Source organism: Molossus molossus, unplaced genomic scaffold (assembly GCF_014108415.1).
Source record: "Molossus molossus isolate mMolMol1 unplaced genomic scaffold, mMolMol1.p scaffold_m16_p_6, whole genome shotgun sequence".
Lineage (NCBI taxonomy): Eukaryota > Metazoa > Chordata > Mammalia > Chiroptera > Molossidae > Molossus > Molossus molossus.
Window position 1 is genome coordinate 3,175,816 of NW_023425399.1, and position 14,367 is coordinate 3,190,182.

The 14,367-nt window shown below is 53.1% G+C and overlaps 1 protein-coding gene across 1 annotated transcript in view; it reads right to left on the bottom strand.

Moving 5' to 3' along the window:
• Positions 1-361: 361 nt before the first annotated feature.
• Positions 362-14,367, bottom strand: part of VAPB (VAMP associated protein B and C) — a 177,147-nt gene continuing 163,141 nt past the window's right edge. The window contains exon 7 of the mRNA XM_036245240.1: positions 362-403. Coding sequence (XP_036101133.1) covers positions 377-403 — 27 coding nt within the window. The 3' untranslated portion in view covers positions 362-376. The remainder of the gene's footprint in view (positions 404-14,367) is intronic.

Sequence of the window (14,367 nt, forward strand, 5' to 3'; positions counted from 1 at the left end):
CTGGGCACCGCCCAGGCCTCCTGCAAGGGGACAGGGCTGGCCTCAGCCCGTCCTTCATTCGCATGGGCTGTCTGTTTCCCGAGGGCACTGACTGGAGTGGGAGACCCGCGGGGGCATCTGGGCATGATGCCTTTCAGTGCCCTCCCATGGGGACAAATGCAATGCCCTGACCTGGCACTCGGGGCCCCGCACGGCCGCGCTGAATTCGCTGTGCAGCCGGGGCTGCTGGGTGAACCGCCCGGCTGTTCTTCTCAGCGGCCGCCGGCGCAGTCCACTCGCCCCGTGTCCGCCAGGAGGGACCGGGTCAGCGTGCTCAGTTCTGTGGTCCGCCTTGGTGAATATTCCACATGGATTCAAAAGGAAGTCCACCCTGCTGTTAGGTGCTGTTCCCAAGAGTGTGCGTCTAAAATGTCAGTTGGAAAAAATAAATTAATAAAATAATAAAATAAAATGTCAGTTGGACTGAGCTGGTTGGTCACACTGTTCAGGTCTACGACAGCCGTACAGCTTTTCCTTTTTTTTTTTTTTTTTTTTTTTTACTTTTTTTTAAATCCTCTTCCAAGCCCTGGCCGGTTTGGTCCAGCAGTTAGATCTTTGGCCCGTGGACCAAAGAGTCACGGGTTCGATTCTGTTCAAGGGCATGTACCTCGGTTGCAGTTCATCCCTGGCCCTGGTTGGGGTCATGCTGGAGGCAGCCAGTCGATGTATCTCTCTCACATGGATGTTTCTCTCTCCCTCCCTCCCACTCTATCTGATGATAAATGTAAAAATATTCTCCGGTGAGGATTAAAAAATAATAAAAAAACAAATCCTCACCGGAGGATATTTTTCCACTTATTTTTTTTTCAGATAGAGTGGGAGGAGGGGGAGAGAGAGAGAAACATTGATGTGAGAGGGACACATCGATTAGTTGCCTCCCACACCACCCCGACTGGGTCCGGGGATTGAACCCAAGACTCTTCCGACCGCAAACCGATACTCCAACCACTGAACCAAGCTGGCCAGAGCCACGCTGATTTTCTTTCTACTTCTATGAACTCAGGGATGTTGACATCTGCAACCAAGTATTTTGGATTCGATTATTTCTCCTCTAGTTCAAGTATTTTTTTCAAGGATTTTGAAATCTCAGTAACTCGTGTGTATCTATTTAGGATTGCCACGCTGTCTTGTGAATCAACTTCTTCATTATAGCAGGTCTCTTTCTAGCTCCGGTCACATTTCTCGTTCGCAATTCGACTTCATGCAGCACATCGGCTAACTTCTGTCTTCCATTGATGCGTCTGTCTTCAGAGTCCAGGCGGCTTTCTTGAGGACAGCATGTAGCTGAGTCTGGCTTTTAGAGCCAATCTCATTATCTCTGTTTTTTAATCAGCATATTTTGGCCATTTGCATTTAATGTTATTATGATATGGTTGGGTTTACAGCTACTATCTTGTTAATGTAATGATTCTATTTTATTTCCACTGTTGGCTCATAACCTAGGCCTTTTTATTTTACTTTTATAAATTTGAATCTTTAACTTATCCTAGTTTTTTTTGTGTTTTTTTTTTAAATTCTCAATTCTCACCTGAGGATATTTTTCCATTTACCTTCAGATAGAGTGGGAGGGAGGGAGAAAGAGAAACATAATGTGAGAGAGACACATCAACTGGCTGCCTGCATGACCCGACCAGGGCCAGGGATGAACCGCAACTGAGATACATGCCCTTGACCGGAATCAAACCTGCGACTCCTTGGTCCGCGGGCTGACGCTCTAACCACTGAGACAAATCAGCCAGGGCTCTAGTCTTCACTCACATCATATTGCACCACTCACATATGACATAACAACCTGAAAATAATAGACTGCCAGTGCCCCATCTCATCCTCTGTGCCTCTGGTCATATAGTTTTTACTCGTACATGTTCTAGAACCTACTACACGTGGTTATTGTTTATGTTTTAAATAGTCAATTATATTTTAAAATAACTTTTAAATGAAAAATAAATGTCTTTTAGATTCTGTTCACGTATTTGCCATTCATTTCTTTGCAGAGAGTTAAGTTTCTAGTTGGTTCTAAGAACTTTCTTTAATATTTCTTTGGTGTAGATCTACTACTGATGGATTCTATTGGGCTCTCCCCACCACCACCACAAGAAGACTCTATTTTGCCATCATTTTGGTAATAATTTTGCTGGGTATAAAATTCCATTGGACACCATTGTTGTCTAATATCTGACAGACTTTTTTTTTTTCTTTCAGAACTTCAAAGATGTCACTTCATCATCATTCTCTGGCTTAAATATATATTTTTGTAGATTGCTAGTTCCTCTATATATAATGTGTCCTATTTCCCTGGATATGTACATTTTTTCTCTTCATCGCTGTTTCAGCAATTTGATTTGGTGTACATTGGTGAGGGTATTTTGGCATGTTTACTCAGTTTGTGGCTAATTGAGCTTGGAGCTGAGGATTTATAGCATTCAGCAAATTTGTAAAATATTCAGTCATTATTTCTTCCAATTTTTGTCTGCTCCCCTCCACCTCCCCCCCTTCTCGTTCCCCCAATTCCACATACTTGGTATTGTCACATGGGTTGCTGAAAGTTTGATCCATTTTTCCCCCAGTCTTTTTTCCTTTTTGTTTCGTTTTGGGTCTTTTCTATCTTTAAGTTCACTATTCTTTTTTACTACATTTTCTAATCTGCTATTAATGCCATAGAATAAATTTGATTTTTTTTCAAAATTTGGGTTTTTTCCCCGAATCTCCAGAAATCCCCTGCAGTTCTTTTCATATCTTAAAATTATTTCCTTACTGTGTTCATGTTTTCCTTAAATATTGAATATACATTAATCGCTGCTTTAATGTCTTTGCTTGCTGATTCCATCACCCTTGTCGTTTCGGGTACTGTTTCTGTTGACTTTCTCTCAGTTTTGGATCACCTTGTCCTCCTTAACTCATCTAGCAATTTTTATTGGATGCTGGGAAGCATGATTATTCCACTGTTGAGTACCTAGGTTTTTTTTATCTTCCCTAAACGTATTGAGCTTTGTTTTGGCAGGCAGATGGTGAAATAAATACTTTTTTTTTTTTGACAAAATATTTTTCAAACAAACTGCACTTGTGGTTCAGTTTGACCTTTGGGGGCTTGTTTTTAATCTTTGTTAAGGTGGGTCTAATGTAGACTTTAGGGTTAGTCTAGACCCACTACCAAGGGATGGCCCCCCCGGATTCTCTAGTGAATGCCCAGAGTGGTCAAGGGGGACTCTTCCCTCTGGCTGATCTGAACTCGAGTGCCCTCCATCTCTGTGCTGGCCCTGGGGACTGCTCAGCTCAGAGCTCGTGGGTCACTGTTCATATGGCTTCACGGATTTCCACCCTATATAGATGCATTTTGATATTCAGTTAAGATTCAAGACCATGCAAAATTTCTGGAGTCCTTGGACTGTAGAGATCCCTTTCTGGATAATTCTGCCCCACACATTTAAAACTCTTCAGCCTCCCCAAGTCCATCTGAGCCTCCTCAGCTTATCAAGACTGTTGTGTTTACCTGGGACTCCCGCTCTCTGCTCCATGGACAGGAAGTGGCATCAGGTAGAAAGCCAGGTGACTGTAGGGCTCACCTGGTCTGTCCCCTTCTCTGTGAGCACAGTCTTGGACTGCTGACCCGTCCCGCAGGTCGAGCAACGAGGACTCTAGAGGGGGGAGTGAGGATGAGGAGGGACAAGAGACCCGAGAAATGGAGACAAGACAGGGCTCTGATCAAGTCTCATTTATTCTGGGGATATCCACAGTATATATAGGGCAAGAAGCAGAAAAACAAGAACATTTGTTGCCAAGTGATAAGTTTGTGATAACCACCCTGAAGCAATTTCAGGTAAATATCATGTAAATATCACAGGTGGAACAAAAGATAAACAGAGCATAACTGGCTGAGTAAGTGGTTACTTAAAGGAATGCAGAAACATTGTATACAGAGGTATCCTGCCTTGGGGCAGAGCAGATTTTAGCAAAATGGATGCCATGCAAACAGTCTCCCACAGACTGCGACTGCCTGTTGTCCAGTGTTTGACAACAGTCGCTTCACAGACTGTGTCCAGTTTTCTAGTTACCCCATTCCGTCCCTGTCACCCACCAGGGGCAGGCTTGGACATCACACATCTAAATCACATCATGCTGCAAACGCTTGCTTAGAACGCTCCGTTATTCTTAGGGTAAAGGCCATACTCCACACCACTTCCCCTATGGTCCTGCCGGAACTGGCCCCTGCCCACCCCCCACTCCCTTTCCTCTCTCCACTTTGCCTTTATGGACCTTGCAAGTGCTGTTCCTTCTGCCCAGAACACTTCCTGCCCTTGCTTCTTAGGTAACTGCCGCTCGGTCTTCACCTCTCCAACTCCACTGCACTTCCCTAGAAGAGACTGGTTGGATGAATCTCCCCACCGTATCCATTTGTAACACTGCTCCTCTGAAGAACACACATTGTACACTCGGTGTGACTGCTTACTGCTTATCCCACGAGAATGCAAGCCTCGCGAGGGCACGGACTTCTCTTTCACCAGCACCTGCCGGACTGACAGTCCCCTGGTGGGTGCTCAGGGAGGACTGCGCTGGAGAAAGAGGTATGTACTAATAGACCCCTCCACGGAGCCCTTCTCGCCATTCCCCAACCACGTTTAGACCCTCCCCTTGGCCACGGCCTCACCTTCCCACGCTGCAGCGGGTAAGCCTTCAAACTCGCGAGACTGACGGTGCCACTCCCCTGATCACAACCCCGCTGGGGCGTCCTATCCCCGCTAGCGGGGAGAAAAGAGCTAAGATCTTTGACCTTCACAAACTCTAATCTGCCCTTCCCATCCCATCTCATTCTTGACCTCCAGCGACATCAATGATGTGCAGCCCGCAGACACGAGGGCAACGGCAGGCCTCCGTGCCCGTCCCCAGGTTGGCCTGGCTGCGTGACAAAACACAGGTGTGTCTGCGAGGAGGTAGCATGTGTGTGGGCCTTTCCCGGACCATTGCCAGTCTGAGTCAGGAGCCATCAGATAAATTATGGGGGTTGCAAGTTATAATGTAGGAGCCGGGGACACGCCCACTAGCCCCGGGCCGAGCCCAGCTCTCACAGGCCCTGAGCTGTTTGCCCATCCCCGGAGATAACCCTCCGTCGGCAACATACCCACGGACCCTCGCTTGACCCCGACAGTGCATGTCCACGACATGGCCACCCAGAGAATCCTGCCACCCGATTGGGAGCGAGGGCCCGGGAGCAGCACCCTGGTTCTGATGCGTGCCGAGCGAGAGATGACCATCCTCTCTGTTCTGAGCAGGGGCTCTGGGGCCAGACTGGCTTCTGGGCCCCGCTCTCGGGTCCCACCCACTCTGTGGCCTCAGCGTTGTCCCAGACTTCACCTGGAAAACCCGCCTTAGAAGGCGGCGAGAGTGGAACCCGGACCCTGCGGGCTTCTTGTCCATGCCCACCTCCCCTTCTTCTCGGTTTTCATGCTTTTGGATGAACACGTGGTGTGAGTGTCTGCTGCCATCTCCTCCTCATGGGGTCAGCGGGGCCTCCCGTCACGCTGCTGGGGGCGGGCAGTCGGCAGCATCGATGTGCACATGCGTCATACATTCCAGGAGGGGGGTGGCAGCGTCTTCTTTGTGGTGACACGTGAATAGGGCCCTCACAGCAACTTAAGGAGACTGGGTTGACTCAGCCCCCCTCTGATAATGCAGGAGGCCTGATCTAGGGGGGACGCAATACTAGGGGGCGGGGAGGCCAATTTAAAACATGGCAGCAAGGCATGAACTGGACGCCCCTCCCCCTGGCCCTCCTGCTGTTCGAGCACTGTGGACAAAGCCATCCAATAAAATCAATGTGACCCATGGCGGGAGCTGACCTTCCCAGCGCTGGGGGAGGTTCTGGATGCTGGACTCGGTGGGAGCTGACCTTCCCAGCCCGGGGGGAGGTTCTGGATGCTGGACTCGGTGGGAGCTGACCTTCCCAGCCCTGGGGGAGGTTCTGGATGGTGGACTCGGCGGGAGCTGACCTTCCCAGCCCGGGGGGAGGTTCTGGATGCTGGACTCGGTGAGAGCTGACCTTCCCAGCCCTGGGGGAGGTTCTGGATGCTGGACTCAGCGGGAGCTGACCTTCCCAGCCCGGGGGGAGATTCTGGATGCTGGACTCAGTGGGAGCTGACCTTCCCAGCCCTGGGGGAGGTTCTGGATGCTGGACTCAGTGGGAGCTGACCTTCCCAGCCCTGGGGGAGGTTCTGGATGCTGGACTGGTCCCTGGTGCATCAGAGCGTCTCCTGCACTCGGAGCAGACAGGTCTGGAGGAGAGAAAGCTGTGAACCACTGTGGAACCTTCACACAACCACATGACCCACTGGAGCTGGTCTCAGGCGGCCTGGGAATGAATGGCTGAAACATTGTTTCCCCGGAAGGAACCACGTGTGCTGCAAACCTGCAGCCAAGGGAGATGCGGACACCAAGGAAGTTCCAGGGGTGGGGGCAGGGGGCTAAAACCACAGCCACTCGGACCCCAGGAACTTTTCCTTGAAGCAAACTTGGGCGCTTTTATTTTTTTATTTTTAAATACTTTTTCTTTATTGATTTTAGAGAGAGAGGAAGGGACAGAGAGAGATAGAAACATCGATGTGAGAGAACATCGATTGGCTGCCTCCTGCATGCCCCCCACTGGGGATCGGGGCCCACGACCTGGGCGTGTGTTCTGACCAGGAATTGAACCAGCGACCTCTTGGTGCAGGGGTCAACACTCGACCACGGGCCACGCCGGCCAGGCAAACTTGGGTGATTTTAAAATTCAAGCACAGCTCTCCCCACCCTGCTCGCCCGGATTGAGCCAAGGGCACCCGTTATGGCCAGAGTTATTGACGTTGGATTCAGCTGGCTGTCCAAATCCGACAGCTGGGGGGGCTGTCTGCAGGGTGGGGGGCACAGAGAACAGAGGGAGCGGTAGATTTAACCGGATGACGGCAGTGACAACCCACAGGGCCGTGACTCAGGTCTTGCCTTGGATAAACCCCACACAGGCAGGCAACACCCGAGCGATTGCCTGGCCGCCATTTGAAGGCACCAGGACATATATAATAAGCTACTCCAACCATAAGTCAACATTTATCTGTAGGAGCCACATTCTGCTCGCCGAGAAAAGGTGCATTTTCCAGATGAGAAGGACCTTGAAGATTTTCTACTTCAGTGATTTCTGCGCCGGCGCCTCTGCTTCTCTGCCAGGCCTCGTGTTTTCAAAGATTGTGTCTCCCAAACTGCCTTCGTTAAGTAATAATTAATTTGTTTCCCAATTGTTTAATTAATCAAAGACATAAATAACTGCCAACCTGAGCCTTTAATCAGTGTGTGGGGGAGAAAGGGCCAAAATGCTGACGCGTATTAAGCACCTGCCATGCGCCAGTTGCTGGCCAGACTCCCTGTTGTCCCTCTCGTCCTCACACAACCCTTCTGTGCGAGGATGCGGAGGGGCAGAGGAGCCAGTCCGCTTGTCCACGGCCACACGGCTCCGTGGAACCTGTTCCTGGGTCTGCCTGGTGTCGAAAGGTCAATCCTTTCTACCACCTGTTACGACCTCTCAGCCCACCCCCCTGGGGCGATGTACATCCAGCCCAAGGCTGAAGAAGGGCATCTGAGACAACCGGAAACACTGAAGACTTCCCCGTGCAGGTGACGGAGCCCGACTCAAACTGGTTCAGGATAAACAAAGGGACCGGATGGGCAAGCTTCAGGTGTGGCTTGATCCAGGAGATTCAACAGAGCTGTGCGCTCTCCCCTCCACCCTCCCATCTCTTGACTCCAATTTGTGCTGCTTCTCTTTGCCCCTCGTTCCCATCTTCTCCTGCCCCAAACTTCCCCCCTCAGTCTAGATTGATATATGCACCTGCCTTCCAGGTATTGAAAATGCATCTCTCATTCGACATGGCCACAACGGAGCCCTCTGAGTCTCCTGTCCCCAAGCTGTTCTGCCCCACCTTCCCTCAGCCTGGAAAATGGGGCCACATGTACCCAGTTAGTCCAGCCGTTTTGCAGGGGCCCTTCATTCTTCCGTGTCTCCCACACACATCCCACCCTCTGTAGGTCCTGCTGACTCCATCTCCCCAGCAAATCCCAAACCTTCCTCTTCCCTCCAGCTCCCTGACTACCCACCCCCACCCCACTCTAGTCTGATGCACACGGTCCCTCCAGGACTATGCCAGCCCCTCACTGGTCCCTGGGCTTCCGCTCCTGCCCCCAGTGTTCACTCTCAACTCAGCAGCCGGAGCAAGGATTTCAAAAGGAAAAACAGTCACTCACCTAAACCCTCCCTCTAGCTTTTTGCTACACTTGAAATAAAATTGAAACTCCTTCCCATGCCCCCCGCCCCCCACGACTCTCCATTCCGCTCCCCTGCTTCACTGACATTCTGTTTCCCAAAATGCCTCAGCTCCCGTCTACCTCGGGGGCTTTGCACGGGCTGTTCCCTGGGTCCCCAGCTCTTCCCTTGGCTGGCTCCTTCTTGTCATTCACGTCTCGGCTCAAATGTCACCCCGTTGGGAAGCCATCCCTGACCACTCATCTGAAATTACCCTCTAGTTTATCCCTCAAGTAGGTAGCACCCCGTGGGAGTTTGAGTTATTCGATGACTTTGTCTGTGTTCCCCGTTACATGAAACTTCGAAAAACAGGTGCGAGGGGGCCCCGGCCCCGGCCCCGCCCTGCGACACTCTTCCTGCCTATCTGTTCAACGTTGACCAGATGGACTTCTTGGGCAGATGTGAAGTTTCTCTGCAGAGCACCAGGGTCCCTCACCTTCTGGGCGTGTGTGAGGATCTGGCAGAATGTTCTGGAAAGTCAGCACCTGAGGCCCAGGTACACGGTGCAGAGTGCGGGGCAGCGGCTCCTTCCCACCTCCGGTGGGGCTGAAGTGGGGTGGGGCCTCGTGGGTGGGTGCTGGTTCTCAGTGTCTCCGCATCCGCCTCTGATTCTCAGCGGGCCCACAGGTCTCTGAGCCACCGCCAAAGGGAAGGCCCGTGACAGAGTTCGGCCTCCCTGGAAACGGTCTCGTCCGTAGTGAGGCATCTGGGCAGAGGCTTTTTATCAATGCCGAAGTCACGACCCAGCCAAGCAGAGACTCGAGGAAGGAGAGGAGGTGGTTCCCCAGCCCACCCCAGCCCAGCTCCGGCCTCTGTTCACACTGGTCTCGCCTGCCAGGATCCCTGGCCCCCAGCTCCTACGTCTCCATGTCCAAATCCCTCCTTCAAGTAAAAATGCCGCCTCTTCCACAAAGCCCTCAAGGGTTCACCTGAGGAGGGGAGATTTCTTCCTTCCTGGACTTCTAGCACCCCATCTTCCCAAGGACAAACATCACTGTCAAGCCAGAAGTGTGGTTATTTGTACACAGGAGGAAGCTTGTATTCGACTAGGAGGTCCCTAAAGACATCTTAGACCTCCCGAAGTCCTCGTATTGCGCCCAGAGTATGAAAAGATCCATTCAGTTAATGTTTGTTACCTGGATGCTGCTTACTTGAATGTATAAATGATGGGATGGATGGATGATGGGTGGATGGATGACTCGATGGGTGGTGGATGGATGGATGGGTGGATGGGTGGGTGGATGGGTGGATGGATGAGTAGACAGGTGGATGGGTGGGTGGATGGGTAGATGGATGGACAGATGGTTGGCTGAATAAGTGGATCAATGAATAGTTGCTCACAGCTTTTTTTTAAGTTACCCTTGATGACAGCAGCGGTAGCAGGGTGATGCTGTCAGATGAAAGCCGTGCATCTCAAACTGATTTCCACGAAATCCCCATTGGCTGTACCTCAAAACCAGTATTCGGACTTAAGTTTGAGAGACACTACATGCTATAGCCCTCGATGCGTGGTCATGATGCCTGAGCATCCCCGCAGGGGAACCTGCTCCGTGGGCACCCTGCGAAGCGTCGGCTCAAAGCCTCCGTGCTGAACTCGCGCCCAGGTCCTCCTCACCTCTGGAGCTGGTTAACTCCTACAAGTGTCAGGGCAGGTGACTGCGACGGCGAAGACCCAGGCTCCAGGGCTGGGGCCAGGCGGCCACATGTCTGCCGAATGGAGTACACGGCTGGGGACGAGGGAGACACTCTGTCCTGCTGGTCCTCCTGCACCCGGGCCTTTCGGGGGGGGGGGGGAGTGCTGTCTCACTTCCCTGAGCCTTCACGACCCAAAAGTGAGTCATCACACTTCATCTCCCCTTTGTCCCGTTGGCAAACGCTCGCTGGTTTTAGCCGGAGCTATTCTACAAAGCCGTGATGACACAATGCTGTCTATTCTCCTTGGAACAAGAGGTCGTGAGGAATCTGATCATTTTTCCTGAGGAAATCATCTTCCATTTCAAACTAAAGACTCTCCAACCTCTTCAGTGGCTACAGCATACAACTTGAGATGCCAAGGCTTAGACACTGCAGGAGAGCGCTGTCTCCCCCTCCCCCGCAAAGGGAGGGAGGCAGTCTGGACAGACCCTGCCTGCGGGAGTCAGGAGGGAGGGTCCTCAGGGGCCCATGGTGGAAAAGAGACGTCCTCCCCCCTCCCCCTCCCCACCCCACTCCCACCCCTCCAGCCACACGGACCTTCGGCCAGTGTCTTAAATGTCCCAGAGGCCTTTGCACAGGCCACTCTTTCTGCCTGGATCACCTTCCCTCCACTCAGCAGGCAGAGTGACCGCTGGACACGCTTTGGTCATCTCAGCTGTCCACCCCCAAAGCGGGGTCACCCTGACCACCCTCATCTGCTTCCTTCCTTCTTTCACAGAGTTCATCCCAATCTGGAGTGGTTTTATCTGTCTGTCTGTAGCTTTGCCCTGGTGGATTACATTCCCATGGGACCAGACCTGAATGGTTGGACCTCACCCCCTGTATTGCCCTGAGGCAGTGCTTGGCACAGAACAGGTGTTCAATAAAGATTGGTTGAAGTAGTAACGCCCCCAAAGTGGCATTTCCAGGCATAACGGAAGGGCGATGTCTTCGAGATGGTGCTACCCCATCACCTCTCCGAAAGCCCCCCGTGCATGGTACCACCTGCGCATCGAGGTTCCTCACGGGGCCGGGTGACGTCGGTGGTGATCACCTATCTTTTCTCTTTCCATCCTTCTGACCAACCACGGAGCTGGTGGATCTGAATATTTATTCCAGAAAGAACTTCACTTTTATCCTGAAACAGACAATGCCCCCTATCAAGACTCCAGACGAGCGGCTGGCGCAGGGCACACGGATTCGCGGTGGAACCTTCCAGAATGCACTGCCGTCCCCCCACGTCAGGGCACGGCCCTTGGGTCTGTGGCTGCAGATTCCAGCCCTGGTGGTTTTGACAGTGAAGCTTCTGCAGACGCCCATCCCCCACTGCCCACTGGGGAACGTCATAGTTGGAGACTGCTGCCCTGTCATTAACCGTGGCTGGAACCCTTTCGGAATTCTCTCGCTACATCAAAGCCCTGGGGGGGCTCCCCCACCCCTTCCTTAATTGCATAATGACAGAGGGAGTTACGGTTTCATCAGCAAAATCCTTTTCTGCTGTGGCTTGACTCCTTGGAGAATCCATTTTTAACTTCTGAGAGGGGGCACCAAGCACAGAAATCTTCCGAGTAACTTGCAGTTCTCTAAACCCTAGTGAGATCCCACCCCACGAAATGCTACCTGTGCCTGGCTGCTGTCGAAGCAGGGCTGAACGAGCAGCTGGGACGGTGATTCTCTCGTCTCCCCACTAGCCCAGGCCCTTTACATCAGCGACGCTGGACACCTATTGTTCCTGGATGCCCGATCCCCAATTCTAGCTCCCAGGCTTTGTATACACTGCTCCATTCCAGGATGAGCACAATTTCCCCTTTACTGAACTCAAGAACTCCTATGCATCCATCAAAACCCAGCCTCAATATCCCGCTTTCCAAAGAGCCTCCCCCGCTGCTCCAGCAGATTTGAGTGGCTTTCTTTGGGCTTCCGTAGCCTGGCACACACAGTCCAAATTGCTCTCCAGCCCAGCAGTGTGGCAAGACTGCCTTTGTCCAATTCTTGTACCACCCTACACCTTAGGGCTCCCGGAGCACCTGGTCCATAGTGGGCACCACTGGTTCCTACTTCTGTCCTGACCGAGGGCTGCACCTAGGGTTCCAAGGCCTCAGCTTAAGTTCTGGTTTGGGCACTGATTATCCACGTGACTTCAGGCGAATTACTCCACTTCTCGCCTCCCCCCCCCCCCCCATTTCTCGCCAATAAAATAAGGACCAGCAACCTGCCTCCTCGGACTGTGGTGAGGGTTGAGGGAAAAGATGGACGTGGAACCAGGATGTGGGGGCCCATCGCCTTGGCAGTAACTGATCCAATAACGAGATCGTTGTTCCTGCCATCTCTCCCTTGTCCCCTCCTCTCCTCTCCTCTGGTCCTTCTGCTTCCTGCATCACAGAAAGGGGGTCTTGAGAACATTTCCTCTCGCCCACCAGCCTGAAAGCCCGGCCGCGTGGCTCCGAGCAGTGACCCCGGCCTCCGGGCGAGGCTCTGCGGGGAGAGTCGCCGAGGGGCTGCCTTCAGGCTCCATTGATCTCCCCAGCAAAACCTCCCGCCACAGAGAAGCTGCAGCGGCAGGTTACAGGAGGATGAATCACTCCACCCCACGCCCACGACGTTCTGTACCCACCTCCTCGAAGCACAGTTAATCAAAGGGTGTGCAGCGGGCCCCCCCCCCCGCCCGCCCCGGGACTTCACAGCGCTCAAGACACCCCTGAGGTGCGACCCGGGGACCTCTCGGGAGCCCCTTGCTGTCGGGCGCCTGCGGAGACCCGCGGCCAGGCCACTTTGCTGTCCTGGTGCGTCCACGTCTCTGCATCCCCGGGAGGGTCTGCGAGCTGGGGGGCAGGCTTGACGGCCAGCCTCTGAGCTTCCCCAGGTCCCTTTGGCCCGCTCGAGAATTTGTCAGTCAAGTGAGGGTCAGCGTGTGTAGTGGGAAATCCAAGTCCAGGCAAACCTCGTTTCTTGAGCCCTGAAGTATTTGACAGAATGAGGTTTCTGTGGAGAATCTGGGACACAGCATTGACCCTGTCCGAGCCTCAGTTTCCTCGTCGGTTCAGTGGAGTCACAGTCCCCTGGCCCCTCAGGCTGATGTGAGTGTTTAAGTAAAACTCACACGTGAGGTTCGGCCCCTATAAAGGCTCGAAAAATAGGAGCAAATGGTGATTTTCCCACAAGACTCATCGACTTGCCTGTGTCTCGTGGGGAAACCAGAGCCTGGAGGGGGGAGGCAAGGAATCGTTCATGTCCGTGGATGAAATGCACTAGGCTACCCACCACCTGCTATTCACGGGGGGCCGGGGAGGGACGTTAGGGGTAAAAGAGCCCACCGACACCCCTGTGAGGTGCTGGGGAGCATGACAACACCCCACCCCGTCCTGCGGCGGCAGCTGTGGCGGGACCTGAAGATCCGAAAGGGAGCGCCGACCCACCACGGAGATGAACCTTGAGCTCCTGGCGCCGAGGGCGGGCAGACGCTGCCGGGCCAGCACCCAGAATCCATGAGGCTGAATGTCCGGAGCGGGCACGTCTGTGGAGACGGAGGGCAGACGGGAGGCTGCTTAGGGCGGGGGCTGGGGGAGGAGGAAGAGGGTACAATGTTCCAAAGTGGACCACGCTGACCTTGCACACACCTGTGGGGACACTGAAGACCACCGAGGTCTTCACTTCAAACGGGGGAACCGTATGGGATGTGAATTCCAGCTCCGTGAAGCTGATCAGGAAAAAAAGGTACGAGCTAAGGCCACACGGCCAGGACGCCATGAAGACAGGTCCCGAGCCAGCTCTACCTAGGAGACCGTCATCCGAGCCCCAGCGCTCTTTCCGGAGCCCCCATCTAAACCAACCACCCCAGATCCCAGCACCCGACAACATCCATCTCAGGGCACAGCCCACCTACCCCATGTCTCCCCCACCCAGAGTCCATGCTCCACTTCCCGATCTCATCAGTAGCCTGAGGACAGTGCTTTATGGAAGCCCCCACCCGCACCAGCCCCAGCTGATCGGATCTGGCGCAGACGACCATAAATAAGCAGTCACCGACCGCCCCGTCTGCACGAGCCATTTCCTGAGCCCCTACGGACTTCCTCTTAAGTAGCAGCTTTTCGCAGATCCGCGGCCATGAGGCACTTTATTAAAAACCACCCATTTGCGGCTAAAATCCAGTTCCGACCACATCCAATGTTCGCATCTCCTGCTTTTTTAGACACAATGATCAGGACATCGTCTCTGTGTCCACAGGGAAGAATGGATTCGAAGAGCTGTTTCGTGTGTGTTCTCCTTCTCCACGGACGGGGGACGACGCGGTTCCTGCGGCTCCCTGCTGTGGCCCCAGGCCTTCAACGGAGAGC